This window comes from Etheostoma cragini, chromosome 19 (assembly GCF_013103735.1).
Source record: "Etheostoma cragini isolate CJK2018 chromosome 19, CSU_Ecrag_1.0, whole genome shotgun sequence".
In the NCBI taxonomy this organism is placed as follows: domain Eukaryota; kingdom Metazoa; phylum Chordata; class Actinopteri; order Perciformes; family Percidae; genus Etheostoma; species Etheostoma cragini.
This window is the reverse complement of record NC_048425.1, coordinates 1,079,273-1,093,766: the sequence shown is the minus strand read 5'-3', so window position 1 is coordinate 1,093,766 and position 14,494 is coordinate 1,079,273. Positions and strand designations below refer to the sequence as shown.

The 14,494-nt window shown below is 43.6% G+C and overlaps 1 protein-coding gene across 1 annotated transcript in view; it reads left to right on the top strand.

Annotated features, from left to right (window-relative positions):
• The window catches only part of si:ch73-106g13.1 (coronin-2B), a 14,756-nt gene extending 2,042 nt beyond the window's left edge, over positions 1-12,714 (top strand). Inside the window, exons 2-14 of the mRNA XM_034901090.1 lie at positions 397-597; positions 2,042-2,158; positions 3,215-3,364; positions 4,449-4,649; positions 4,725-4,841; positions 5,878-5,982; positions 6,282-6,378; positions 8,322-8,437; positions 8,522-8,612; positions 9,857-10,017; positions 10,941-11,108; positions 11,835-11,903; positions 12,649-12,714. Coding sequence (XP_034756981.1) covers positions 397-597; positions 2,042-2,158; positions 3,215-3,364; positions 4,449-4,649; positions 4,725-4,841; positions 5,878-5,982; positions 6,282-6,378; positions 8,322-8,437; positions 8,522-8,612; positions 9,857-10,017; positions 10,941-11,108; positions 11,835-11,903; positions 12,649-12,714 — 1,659 coding nt within the window. The remainder of the gene's footprint in view (positions 1-396; positions 598-2,041; positions 2,159-3,214; positions 3,365-4,448; positions 4,650-4,724; positions 4,842-5,877; positions 5,983-6,281; positions 6,379-8,321; positions 8,438-8,521; positions 8,613-9,856; positions 10,018-10,940; positions 11,109-11,834; positions 11,904-12,648) is intronic.
• Positions 12,715-14,494: the final 1,780 nt, after the last annotated feature.

Sequence of the window (14,494 nt, the reverse complement as noted above, 5' to 3'; positions counted from 1 at the left end):
GGCGTTACAGGGCGTAGCAGGGCACTGCAGGGTGTTACAGGGCGTAGCAGGGCACTGCAGGGTGTTACAGGGTGTAGAAGGGCACTGCAGGGTGTTACAGGGCGTAGCAGGGCACTACAGTGTGTTACAGGGCGTAGTAGGGCGCTACAGGTTGTAGCAGGGTGTTACAGGGTGTTACAGGGTGTAGCAGGGTGTTACAGGTTGTAGCAGGGTGTTACAGGGTGTTACAGGGTGTAGCAGGGTGTTACAGGTTGTAGCAGGGCACTGCAGGGATCGTTACAGGGCAAGCCAGGCGATCCCTGCCATCAAAAACCCACAGTGGACACATTAACTGCACCATTTTGTCAATGTCAAACTGCCGATAAAGTTTTAACCCCTCTGACCTTTGCCCTCCAGATGTCGTGGCGTCCGTCCTTCTGCTGCTCTAAGTTTCGTCACGTGTTCGGGAAGCCGTCCACGAAGGAGCACGGCTACGACGGCGTGCCGATCACACGCGGCGTCCACGACAACCACTACTGCTCAGCCAATCCCTGCTTCATCGCCGTGGTGACGGAGAGCGCCGGGGGCGGGTCCTTTCTGGTCCTGCCCATCCATCACGTGCGTAGTCCTCAACTGTCATCATCTCCTCCTGTTCAACACAATAAAAACTACCTAGTATTTATTACAGTAACAGTACAAACACATTACATCATAATATGCAGGGAAAAAAAGAAGAAGAAGAAGAAGAAGAAGAAGAAGAAGTGAAATCTGCTCATCTCTGTGTTAAGTTGCTTAAATTTGCATTTGTGATAGAAATATTTAGCAAAAACAACAATTATTTAAATAATTATTTAACCCTCATGTTGTCCTCGGGTCAAACTGACCCGTTTTTAAGTTTTTTATATCAGAAATATGGATTTCTTTCAATTAATTTGCCCAAAAATAACATGGATGATTCCATATAACGCTGTTAAGGTAAATTAATGATTACTTTCATTGACTTTTTGGGTGTTTTATTTCATCTTTAAGCATTTTAATTCTTTTTTTAATGGTTTCCAAACAGTATCCGGACTTAACTCTGACATCTACCCATCTGAGATCAACTCAACGTCCTCTGATCTTAACTATTAGTCAAAATAATTCATAATTTCTGCCTTTTTAACTAAAAACGTGTGTAGAATTTGATATAAATTAGGTTTGTTGACCATGAATTCTAAGAATAAGTTTAAAACCTGTTGTTAAACCAGCTCCGTTTTTTTTTTTAAAGCGCCAAAAGCTGGAAAAAATGACAAAAAACATCAGGAAAAAACTACAAAAACATCGGAAAAGGCCCCAAAAAATAATACTTATTTTCAATTTTGACCTGGAAGGACAACGTCGTGGTTAACGGGAAGCCGACGCGAGGGTTAATCGGTTATCCTCAGTTCTCAGACGCCCACAAACATTCTGCATTTAACACTCTCAATTAGCAAAAATCTGGTATTAAAAACAACTTCCTTCCTTCCTGAGACCCTTTAGCAGCGGCACCGTGGCTCCGTCCGGCGCTTAGCCCCGCCCACGACGATTGTGATTGGTTTAAAGGAAACGCCGATAAACCAGAGCACGTTCTTCTCCCATCCCAGACAGCTGCGTGGGTTCTCCGGACCCTCCTCCGCAGCGCTGTGGAGGAGGGTCCGGCGATGCAGGACTACTCATTGAGTATCTGGGGTGTTGGTGCATAACTGGGGTAAACTCAGGTTAGTTTTCACCCTGAAATAGAAGAGAGCAGCTGGAAGCAACGGCGCTAAAAACAACAGCAACAACACCAGGTTTAACATCCTGAACGCCGATACCGGTAGATCGGGAACGTCTAAAATCGGCCGAAGTAGTGCGGACGCCAAAAGTAGAAAAAGATATTAGTTTTTAAACCAAAACGTAGCAGTTACAGCCTGAGAGTAAAGGTTGAATCTGATTCCCCGTTGGTGTGGAGTCTCCTTCCTGTTGATGGTGCCGTGACCCACGTGGTGTCCTGTCTCTCATGTCTCTCATGTCTCTCATGTCTCTCATGTCTCTCCTCCCTCAGACGGGCCGGGTGGACCCCCAGCACCCGAGGGTGTGCGGGCACAGCGGGAGCGTCCTGGACGTCAAGTGGAACCCGTTCGACGACCACTGCGTCGCCTCGTGCTCGGAGGACGGCACCGTAAGATCTGTCTCTCTTTGTCCCAGATGGTTCGGCTGATGAAATGTCCTCACAAGTATAGAGAGGCGACGTCTCTCGCCCTGTGACGCGATCCCATTGGACGTTACTTCCCCAAACAGTACGGTTATAAACAGGAAGAGACATCGAGTCATGGATTACACACACGGGGTTCGTCAGTTTAACTCTCGCGTTGTCCTCCCGGGTCAAAAAGGGACAAAAATTTGAGATTTTTCGTCTTTTACTCGCAAAAATGATTGAAAATGATCTAAACTGACAGACATCATGTGTAATTCATGGCTCAATTCAAACGGGAACTAATATATATATATATATATATATATATATATATATATATATATATTAGATAATACAAAATGCTCAAATAATTCGGCATAATACAAAGAAAGTTTTCATTTCCATCCAGGCAACATTATACTTTTCCTTCAAAAATAAGATATAAATAAATAAAAATGTAAGTGATTTAAAACAAACAGCAAAAAGAAAGGATTGAAAAAAATAAAAAATACATAAAGAGTGTAATACAAAGACAAGATGAAATGGCTATATGCAGTAATTATAATTCCTTAAATTATATTCCTTTTTTTTTAATATTACTATTAATAATTTGGATAGATTAAAAAAAAGGTCAGAAATTCAATTCTGAAGTGAGTAAAAGATCGCTGCGATTTGGCAAATTTTGCTTTATGGTTATTAAATTTCCCCTTTAATGTATATTTTTGTCATCGTAGTTAAGAATAACATCTTTTGCCTCCAATTTCCAGTATTAGCAAACTTGTCCACTGTATTTATCAACGGGATTTGAAGAGTTATATCTGTTTTACTGCTTTTTATATTTGTATTCTTCACTGTAATCTTATTATTGTTGTTTTTTAAGGGAGACAATTTGAAGATGTGTCCAGGGACAACGGATGAAAAACAGCCTTTTGGCTAATTCTGCGTCATTCACAGCAATGTTGATTAATATACACTGTCCCTGTCAAATTCATTAATTTAATATAACTTAACTTGGTAACCCAGTGCTGTTTGTGTCCGCAGGTGAAGGTCTGGGACATCCCGGTCTGTGGCGTCCAACAGGACCAGACCAGGGCCAGGAAGACTCTGATTGGTCACTCCAGGCGGGTGGCGCTCATCGAGTGGCACCCGACAGCTGAGAACCTGCTGCTCAGCTCCGCCTACGACTACAAGGTCAGGATCCGCATCGGTCCAGACCGCATAAAGACCACAACACTCCATCCTCAAATAGATCAACGTTATTTATTATATATCATAGCTCAATTACATGTGTACTGAGGTTATAAATTCATGTAAATAACCGGTTTCAGCTGGTTTTTATGGGACCATCAGCATCGACCCTCCCCGTCGACCTGAGACTGGTTTCCTGGGATGAAATTTCAACATTTTGTGTTTGTTTTTCTACACTTTGACGGGTTTTTTTTGGTCAATTTTATTCCTATTTTGTGTCACTTTTTTAAATTATGTTTTACTCAATTTATGTACGTTATTTTTTTGCTTTTTCCTTTGATTTTATTTAATTTTTTGTCACTTTTTCTGTGTTTTTTTTAATGACTTTTTCAGCATTTTGTTGATTTTTTCCTGGATTAAAAAAAAAAAAATCCTTCAACATTTGTCCCTTTTTCCACGTTCTTTAGTCACAGTTCTCATATAGGAAGTTTTTGTAAACGGGTCAAATTTGACCCGAGGACAACAGGAGCGGTAAGCATGTCCTTAAACTGACCGGCGCTTTTCCACACAATACTCCAGGATAGTACTTTGTGGCGTGACGTAATTCCCGAGAGGCTGCCTTATCTATATATATATATTATATTTTATTATATGTTATGCTAGCACATATGTTTCAGTGTCTAATGAAGGTGCTGGAGATCTCAAAGCTGACATGGACACCGAAAAACCGGATTTTAGTACACTGAAAAGGTTTTAAGAGATATTTAGTTGAAGCTGACACAGAATAGGTCATATTTAGAACATTATTTCATATTTATGTATTTGAAAAGTGATTTTATCTTATTAGATAAGTTATTTCGTACCATTGAGGCATAACGAAGCCTGCTCATTAACCTCTGAGAAGCCGGTCTGAATTTGTGTCCCTTTTTTGGGACATTTAAACATGGTCCCCCCACCTTAGCGGACATCTTTGGGTCTCTGTCGACAGCCAGAGTCAATAATTTAGCTTTAATTAGAAACGGTGCTCATCAGATTGAGTAATCTGTGTGTTCAGTGGGACAATCAGCTGTTTCTCTTCTGTCCCCAGGTCCTCCTCTGGGACGTGTCCCAGGACGGTGCGGTGCTCAGGTACCCGGTGCGGGTGGTGCTGACGCCCGTCCACCACCGCCACCCGTCCGACGCGCTGCTGCTGTCCGTCAGCTTCAACCGGGACGGCAGCAGGCTGGCCGTCACGTCCAAGGACAGACGGGTTCGAGTCCTGGACCCGCGGACCGGAAGAATCCTTCAGGTGGGTTTCAGAAGGTTTTCATCTCATTTGTGTGAGAAAAAAAAACAACCTTGACGTGTAATAATGTCCCCGCAGGTGTCGAGCTGCAAGTCCCACCGAGCCAGTAAGGTTTTATACGTCGGAGGGTTGAAGATGCTCGTGTCCACCGGCAGCTCGCCCTGGAACCAAAGACAGATCGTCCTCTGGGACACGGTAAGAACCAGCACCACAAACACATCAAATGGACATTAAGGGCCTTAATTTAACAATCTAAGTGCACAGGTTCAGGGCCTGGTGCGTTCAGGGGCTGTCCAAATCCACTTTTGCTAGTTGAAAAAAATGGTCTTCTGCATGTGTGTGTGCGTTACAAGCATAGTGTGTGTCCCTGTGTGTTACAAGCATAGTGTGTGTCCCTGTGTGTTACAAGCATAGTGTGCGTCCCTGTGTGTGTGTGTTACAAGCATAGTGTGCGTCCCTGTGTGAGTGTGTTACAAGCATAGTGTGCGTCCCTGTGTGTGTGTGTTACAAGCATAGTGTGCGTCCCTGTGTGTGTGTGTAACAAGCACAGTGTGTGCGCGCTGTGCACGAGCCTAGGAGCATTTTTACTAATTTGCGGTTAAAATAACTGACTTGACTTTAGAGGTTTTGTTGGTCAATGGCGCGTTCACTTCCCGCTGCCTCAAGATAGCAACACGCCCAGAAAGCACCTGAACACACCTCCCTGTAAAACCAGCACGCCCAGAATGCACCTGAACACACCTCCCTGTAAGACCAGCACGCCCAGAACGCACCTGAACACACCTCCCTGTAAGACCAGCACGCCCAGAACGCACCTGAACACACCTCCCTGTAAAACCAGCACGCCCAGAACGCACCTGAACACACCTCCCTGTAAGACCAGCACGCCCAGAACGCACCTGAACACACCTCCCTGTAAGACCAGCACGCCCAGAATCCACCTGAACACACCTCCCTGTAAGACCAGCACGCCCAGAACGCACCTGAACACACCTCCCTGTAAAACCAGCACGCCCAGAATGCACCTCCCTGTAAGACCAGCACGCCCAGAATGCACCTGAACACACCTCCCTGTAAGAAAAAACAAAATTAAAAACAACGAAAGACACACAACAGGGGAGGATTTTTTTAAAGATGCATTATGTCCTTTGGATTAATTAAAGAGACCAATACAATGACGATGCATTTCTAAACAGCCATTCAGTCCTAAATGATGCTCGTCTGGTTGCAGGACGACTTATCTGAGCCCCTGTATGAAGAAGACTTGGACGGATCTGCAGGAGTCCTGTTCCCCTTCTACGATCCAGACACACACATGCTCTACCTGGCTGGAAAGGTAGTAAAACATACATGCTTTATTATTAATAATAATTAAATTTGACCCGTTTTCAGTTTTTTTTAACCACAAAAAAACGGCTCTTCGAAATAAGCTGAAAATGTCAACATTAGAAATGTCAAATAACTTTGGAAGAAACATCCAAAAAAGCCCCCACAACATTAAAAAAGTGACAAAAATGTCAGAAAAAGTGACGACTTTTTTTCATGGTTGACATGAAGACAACACAAGGGTTAAATATGCTAGTGCTAAATGTGACAGATGACAGACGTGGTGTGTCCTTACGTACGTTGATTTAGGGGGACGGGAACATCCGATACTACGAGCTGAGCAGTGAGAAACCCTACATCAGCTTCCTGGCGGAGTACAGGTCTCGGCTGCCCCAGAAAGGACTCGGTGAGATCAACACACACACGCAGAAAAACTGATTTACCCATCGTATGGTATGTTGGGTCAAATTGACCCATTTCAGTATGCATGTTTTCTACCTGAAATCAGCGTCCTTTCCTTATTTCCTGAGATAAACATGTATTCCTGACTCAGAACATTATTCTGGATATGACACTTATGTTGTTTCCATAGTGGATTTTTAACATGAATTATAACCTTATGATAAATAACTAACCCCACTTCCATGTTTAATAGTGTTCTAGTAGAGACTGATGCATTCCCTTAACATATATGATATCTCAGCTGTTGGAAATGGAGATAAAGACGATATTTTTTAATAGATTATGAAGTAAAATGTTATTTCTGAATTGTTTTTAAAACCCCAAATAAGTCCCGGGTCAGTTTGATCAGAGGAACATCAGAGGGTCCCAAAGTGAAGACAACTCAAGGGTTAAATATCTTGATGCTTTAAAATTTACTTTTTGTATTTGACCCCAAACACTGAAACTTAAAACTACAAAAATACCAACTTTGGCGCCCAGTCCCAATACTCCAGCGACTTGTAGCAGTTAGACCACCTTTCACTAGTTCACTAGTAACACTAAACACTCAATTTTAACCCTCCTCTTATCCCTGGGTCAAATTTGAGCCTTTCTGTATCAGAACTATGACAAAAGAAAACCGAAAAAAGTGACAAATGTTGCAAAAGAAAAAAAAAAAAACTACAAAAAAACAGAAAAAAAAAGTTAAACGCTGAAAAAGTAAAAAACAAAACAAAATCCCATCAAAAACATTGAAAAAAAATTCAAAATATTCAAAAAAAGTGACAAAAGTTGGATTCAAATTGATAAAAACATCATGAAAAGTATGGAAAAAATGTTGAAATTTCAACCCAGAAAAACAAAGTTGCGGGCCAATGGCATGGGTCAAATATACACTTTAGAAACTCAGATGGTCCCCTTCTTATAATAAAATTATTCTTGTTTTATTATATTATTAGCAATACTGCTAGCTGCACTAACACCTAACTTAAGCCGCCGTAGCTACCTTAACCTTAGCTAGCAATTATAACTTTAGCTAGTCATACTTTAGGTGCAACAATGCTCCATGACCACGGTTAATGCTACGATGGATGTCTCCGGATCAAAATAGGCAAAGACGTGACGCGCCCTACGTTGCTAATGATTGGTTTACCCTGATATTTTTACCCTAACCTTGAACAATCTCACTCTGCCTGCCCAACTAACCTAACCAACCTAACCAACTTGACCAACTTAACTAACCTAACCAACCTAACTAACCTAACCCAACTAACCTAACCAACTTAACCAACCTAACTAACCTAACCAACCTTACCAACCAAACTAACCTAACCAACTTAACCAAGCTTACCAACCTAACTAACCTAACCAACTTAACCAACCTAACCAACCATACCAACTTAACCAACTTAACCAACCTAACTAACCTAGCCAACTTAACCAACCATACCAACTTAACCAACCTAACTAACCTAGCCAACTTAACCAACCTAACCAACTTAACCAACCTAACATAACCAACCTAACATAACCAACCTAACCAACTTAACCAACCTAACCTAACCAACCTAACCAACCTAACCAACTTAACCAACCTAACATAACCAACCTAACCAACTTAACCAACCTAACATAACCAACCTAACCAACTTAACCAACCTAACATAACCAACCTAACCAACTTAACTAACCTAACCAACTTAACCAACCTAACCAACCTAACATAACCAACCTAACCAACTTAACCAACCTAACCAACTTAACCAACCTAACCAATCCTAACCAACTTAACCAACAACTACTAACCAATTAGGGGCGGGTCATGCTCTTGCCCGTCTCTCCGGACCATCCATTCTAGCATCAACCCATGACCCACTCCCATGACCTTTGACCTCTCCGTCCCTTTAGCGGTGATGCCTAAGCGCGGCCTGGACGTGAGCGCCTGTGAGGTTTTCCGGTTTTACCGTCTGATCGCCGTCAAAGACCTGGTGGAACCGCTGTCGATGGTCGTACCACGGAAAGAGGTTAGGGTGATACGTTGATGCTCTTACGCTGCATGTACTGACGCTCAGGACAGGAAGCTAACGTGTTTCACTTCCTCCTTCCAGTCAGCTGTTTTCCAAGAGGACCTGTACCCAATGACGGCTGGAAACCAGGCGGCCATGACGGCTCAGGAGTGGCTGCTGGGGATCAACAGAAGTGCGTTAGTGCCCTTGAACCGAAATGGCTGACAGATGCTTTTAGCTTCTCTCAGTAGCTGAGTTTCCCTCCACGTGTTACTCGAATTATCTGAAGTTTGGTTAAAAAACAACAACTCGTGTGAGTAAATCTGCTGAAAGTGTTTCCATCCAACGGCTTTAAAGCCGATAAAAACCTGGTGATGACGTCACATGACGCTGTTTTGCGATCAAATTGGTATATGGAATTGATTTGAGACATTTTAAGGTGTTTTCATTCATTTTCGCTGAATCACAACAGCAACAACAGCAACAACAAAGTCTTTCTAGACAAAATGGCTGCCGTCTCCATCACATGATCAATATGGGACAACGTCACATGATCACTAGGGGACAACATCACATGATCATTATGGGACAGCGTCACATGATCACTAGGGGACAACGTCACATGATCACTATGGGACAACGTCACATGATCACTAGGGGACAACATCACATGATCATTATGGGACAACGTCACATGATCACTAGGGGACAACGTCACATGATCACTATGGGACAACGTCACATGATCACTAGGGGACAACGTCACATGATCATTATGGGACAACGTCACATGATCACTATGGGACAACGTCACATGATCACTATGGGACAACATCACATGATCATTATGGGACAGGTTGTAATAGTCTCATGTTCCAGCTGATAGGACATATCGAGCTATGATAAGAAAACAACAACGCTATCAACACATCGCTATGACGATGCAGATGCAACTTGGATTTTATTGCCGCTTTTTTTTTAAGACATGTCTCTCTGTCTGAGCGTCTTCCATTGTCTCCGCAAGGACGTCCCACGGCTTGTCCTAACCTCTGTCGGCCATTTCATTCACGAGTTCCTGATCAATTAAATCCAGAAAGTCTCTCGTCTCCTCGTCCGTCCACGTCCATCTGTCTTTGTTGACCCCCGCCATGCGACACCCGCAACCTCGTTTTGTGGCGGGTTGCAACCATAAAATTACCTAAAACTTAATCGCAATTCATTATTTATTCGGCAAATAACGTTTCCATCGGCGTTTATCACATAAGCCGAATATCGTCAAGAGAAAACGAGACCGAGCGTATTTCGTTTGAGTCTAAATTCATGAAATTCCATCAAATTTTGCTGTTTCCAGAAGGCCTTTTTCATTCAATATCACTTAATTCGGATAAAAACACAGCTAGTGATCCACCCTGAACATGTGTAACGTGTCTTCACCAGGCCCAGTGCTGATGTCCCTGAGACCCGGGACCCTCATCGCCAACCCTTACCCAAAGACCCCCGCCGAGAAGGGGGACGCGAGGCGGCCGAGCGCCCCGAGGTTCCAGATGGATCCGTCTGTCGGTGCCGTGACCGAGACCCGCCTGGAGTTTACGGAAGAGGTACAAACCAGGTCCAAATCAGTCCACTATCAGTCAGATGGTCTGCAGTGGAGTCACAGGGATCTTCTGACAGTTTTCAGGCAAATAAGGACCAAAAAAAGCAGGTTGAAGGCAGAACATTGGTATAGGACAACGGGTCAATCTGACCCGAGGAAGACATGAGGGTTAAATACAAGTGGCATGCAATTCCCAAAGTAGAACTGCTGGTTATAAAAGAACCACTCAAGAGAAAAGCAACTTCATCGGTTAATTACCGATTGTACTCCAGCTCGTATTCACAGGAAACCCAACATCAGAACCAGAAACACTTTATTGATCCCTGAAGGGAAACTCTGCGTTGCAGTTGCACAAATAGTAGAAATATAAATAAAGAAATATAAAGGAGTGTGGATATGTACGGTATTTACATAGTTAAAGGACTGTTATGATACAGTATTTACATAATTAACATAATGAAGGCGTTGCAATGATGAAAAGTAATAATAATAATAATATTAATAATAGTAGTAGTTGAGTATTGCACACATTTCAAGCCAGTGTTATTGCACAAAAAAGATAATATTGTCCAGTTTCAACCCCTCTAAGGAGCAGTTATAAGGTTTGATGGCCACAGGCAGGAAAGACTTCCTGTGGCGCTCTGTGGTGCATTTTGGGAAATTGAGTCTTTCACTAAAAGTGCTCCTGTGATTGAGAAGCAAGCCATGGAGTGGGTGCGAGACATTGTCCAAGACGGCACGTAGTTTGGCTAGCGTCCCTCTTTCTGAGACCCCCCCAACCGAGTCTAGCTCCACCCCCCACGACGTCACTAGCCTTGCGGATCAGTTTGTTGAGTCCGTTATCGTCCACTACCCTCAGCCAACATGGCTCGAAGCTGTGTCTAGCTCCCTTTCCTCGCTGTTGCATGACCCCGTTTCTCTTCTGAGGCCTTCCTCGAGGAGCAGCTAGCCTACCAGGACGCCAAATACCCCGGGGGGGTGAGCGACCTGTCGGGGTGGCAGCCAGACGAGACCCAGACCCCGATGTGGACCTACTGCTGCACGCCGCACTGCTGTGAACCTGCAGAGAGACCGCCGCCCACCACCGAGAGCGAGGTGAGGAACACAGATATGACCTTGAGGTCAAAATTGAAATTCTTTCTTTTGGTTTTCCAATTTTTTTGTAGTTTTTTCTGATTTACTTGTCCCTTTTTCCAGCTTATGGAGTTTTTTTTAAAACCCTGAGCCTGTTTATTAACAGGTTTTCCACTTATTCTTGGAATTCATGGTCAACAAACCTCATTATTTGTCAAATTATACATAAGTTTTTAGTTAAAAAGACTTATAGTTAAGATCAGAGGATGCTGAGTGGATCTCAGATGGGTAGATGTCAAAGTTTAGTCCGGATACTGTTTGGAAACCATTAAAAAAATAAATTCAAATGCTATAAGATTAATTTAAACACCCCCAAAATTCAATGAAAGTAATCATTAATTTACATGCTGAACATATGGAATCATCCATGTTAGTTTTGGGCAATTTGGTTGAAAAAAAATCTAATATTTCTGATATAAAAACACATTGAAACGGGTCAGTTTGACCCGAGGACAACACACGGGATCAAACTGAACTCAACGCGTCCTGGGTCCACCCCCACACCTCTACCCGGAGCGGTCCAGGGATCGGGTCCTCAGGGATCGGATCCTCAGGGATCGGGTCCTCAGGGATCGGGTCCTCAGGGATCGGATCCTCAGGGATCGAATCCTCAGGGATCGAATCCTCAGGGATTGAATCCTCCACGGCGCAGCGTCTGAACGTGGCCTGTCTCTTTTATAATTTCAGCTCCTGCGAACATTTTACAGACAACAAGACGAGATCAAAGGCCTGAGAGAGCAACTTAAAGACAAAGACGTTAGTGTACACACACACACACACACACACACACACCTTTAAAATCAAGGCCAAGACACTTTCAAACATTAAAAACTATGTTTTTTGTTTCTCTGTTGTAAAAACCAGAGAAATTTAAACACTTAAGGTGCCCTTCCACCCGTATTTCATGACTGTGTGGTGATGTCTGAAGTCCTGCCTTGGACTCGGTAACCTGGTTGCCATGGTTACCTTGTTTTAAACCAGTCTAGTGTGGTGTAGAAAGCCTGCAGGAAGACTCAGCTCCAGTTGGGCCGGTTCTCATTAATATGCAACCAGCTAAGCTGCTTGGCTCTGATTGGCTAACGGCTACTCAATGAGAGCCCTGGCTATCAGCGTCCTTTACCCAGCTCATGAATATTAATGAGCTTGGGGTGCATGATGTCAGACTGACCAGCTGTTGTGATTAGTCAAATTCTTTTCAGTGGCTAAAGCTGACAGATGTAACACACACACACACACACACACACACACACACACACACACACACACACACACACACACACACACACACACACGGTTGTGCTGCAGGGCACCTTTAAGCTTTTTGGACAAATCAGGATAAAATTTTAATTTTTGGCATTTGGTTAAATATCTTCACAAATGTCTGTTAACTAGTTGCCATGGTGTCAGGAGAGACACCGTGACGCCAGAATGTTCTTTGTAGTCCGACCGTAACGTGAGGTTTTGTCTTTAAATGTGTAACTAGTTCTTTAATGTTGTGCAGGTGAGGATCGCTCAGCTGGAGCTGGACGTCAAAAACACCAAAAACACCGTGAGGGCGGCCTTCTGAGTCAACCAATCAGCTCGCACGCTGCTGTTTGCCAGCCTTCTGAGTCAACCAATCAGCTCGCACGCTGCTGTTTGCCAGCCTTCTGAGTCAACCAATCAGCTCGCACGCTGCTGTTTGGCAGCTTTTTGGCAGCTTTCTGAATCAACCAATCAGCTCGCACGCTGCTGTTTGCCAGCCTTCTGAGTCAACCAATCAGCTCGCACACTGCCGTTTTATCATTGGACCAATTACAACTTCTCAAACAACCAATAAAGGAAACGGCGCTGAAGTCTTGATGCAACTATGCCGTTTGTTTTTTGTTCGTTGCTTTTTATGCACGTGTTTGTGCGTGAAACACAAACACGTGCATTCTAGGTCAGTGGTTCCCAAAGTGTGGCCCGCGGCCCACTAGTGGTCCGTGAGGGTACTGCAGGTGGTCCGTGGAAAAGCTAAATTAAATATAAAATGAGTTTTTTAACCTTCATTCTACCAGGAAATTCCCATAAAAAAACATGTAAATTAAATTGTCAAGTTATTGGTGGATTACGCCCAGTGCCGTTAGAAGGGGTAAGACGGAGAAGGGGTAAGACGAAGAGGGGTAAGACGAAGAGGGGTAAGATGGAGAAGGGGTAAGACGGAAGAGGGGTAAGATGGAGAAGGGGTAAGACAGAAAAAGGGTAAGACAGAAAGAGGGGTAAGATGGAGGGGTAAGACGGAGAAGGGGTAAGACGGAGAAGGGTTAAGACAGAAAAAGGGTTAAGACAGAAGAGGGGTAAGACGGAGAAGGGGTAAGATGGAGAAGGGGTAAGACAGAAAAAGGGTAAGACAGAAGAGGGGTAAGACGGAGAAGGGGTAAGAGAGAAGGGGTAAGACGGAGAAGGGGTAAGACGGAGAAGGGGTAAGACAAAGAAGGGGTAAGACGAAGAAGGGGTAAGACAGAAGAGGGGTAAGATGGAGAAGGGGTAAGATGGAGAAGGGGTAAGACGGAGAAGGGGTAAGACGGAGAAGGGGTAAGATGGAGAAGGGGTAAAACGGAGAAATGAATGGGATTCAGCCTTAATCTAATTAGCTCGACAGATTTTTTATCTCATCAGATGAATTTTCTGAGACTGAAACAATAGAAACATTTGAATGGTAAGATTTTTTTTTGTTAATTTATGATGAAGGGTACCTTTAATAATTAAATGAGAAAACACTTGTTGGCGCCATCTAGTGGACAAACAATGTAACAGCAGCACAGTTTCTTCAGCCCACAGCTGTGTTACTTGGAGGTCGACATGTCCTCTAGTTTAGGGACTTTATGACCTAGTGTCTAATTTTAATGGTTTCACATCCAAGGTTAGGACCAAAACAACCTGCAAAACAACCGGCAGCTCGCCATTCACCTCCCGGCACTGCGTTAGCTCGTCTGTAAGAAAAGAAACGTTAAATAATCAGAGAGACCAAACGGCAGAGAGGAGACGCCAGGAGCAAAATGTTAAGATTTTATTTACAAAGTCCTTTTTCTGTGGTTTTTTTTTGTTTGTTTTGTTTTTCCTTTAACTTACAGAAAGTAAAAAAAGAAAACACGTCAACTAGTCAGTGTAAGTGAAGGAACAACTGGATCTCTCTGCTGAGCAGGAAGGAGGGATGAGAGAGAGAGAGAGCGAGAGAGAGACAGAGAGAGCGAGAGAGAGACATCAAGAGAGACATTGAGACACAGAGAGAGAGAGAGACATCAAGAGAGAGAGGCAGAGAGAGAGAGAGACAGCGAGAGAGAGAGCAAGAGAGAGAGAGAGAAACCGCGAGAGAGAGAGAGAGA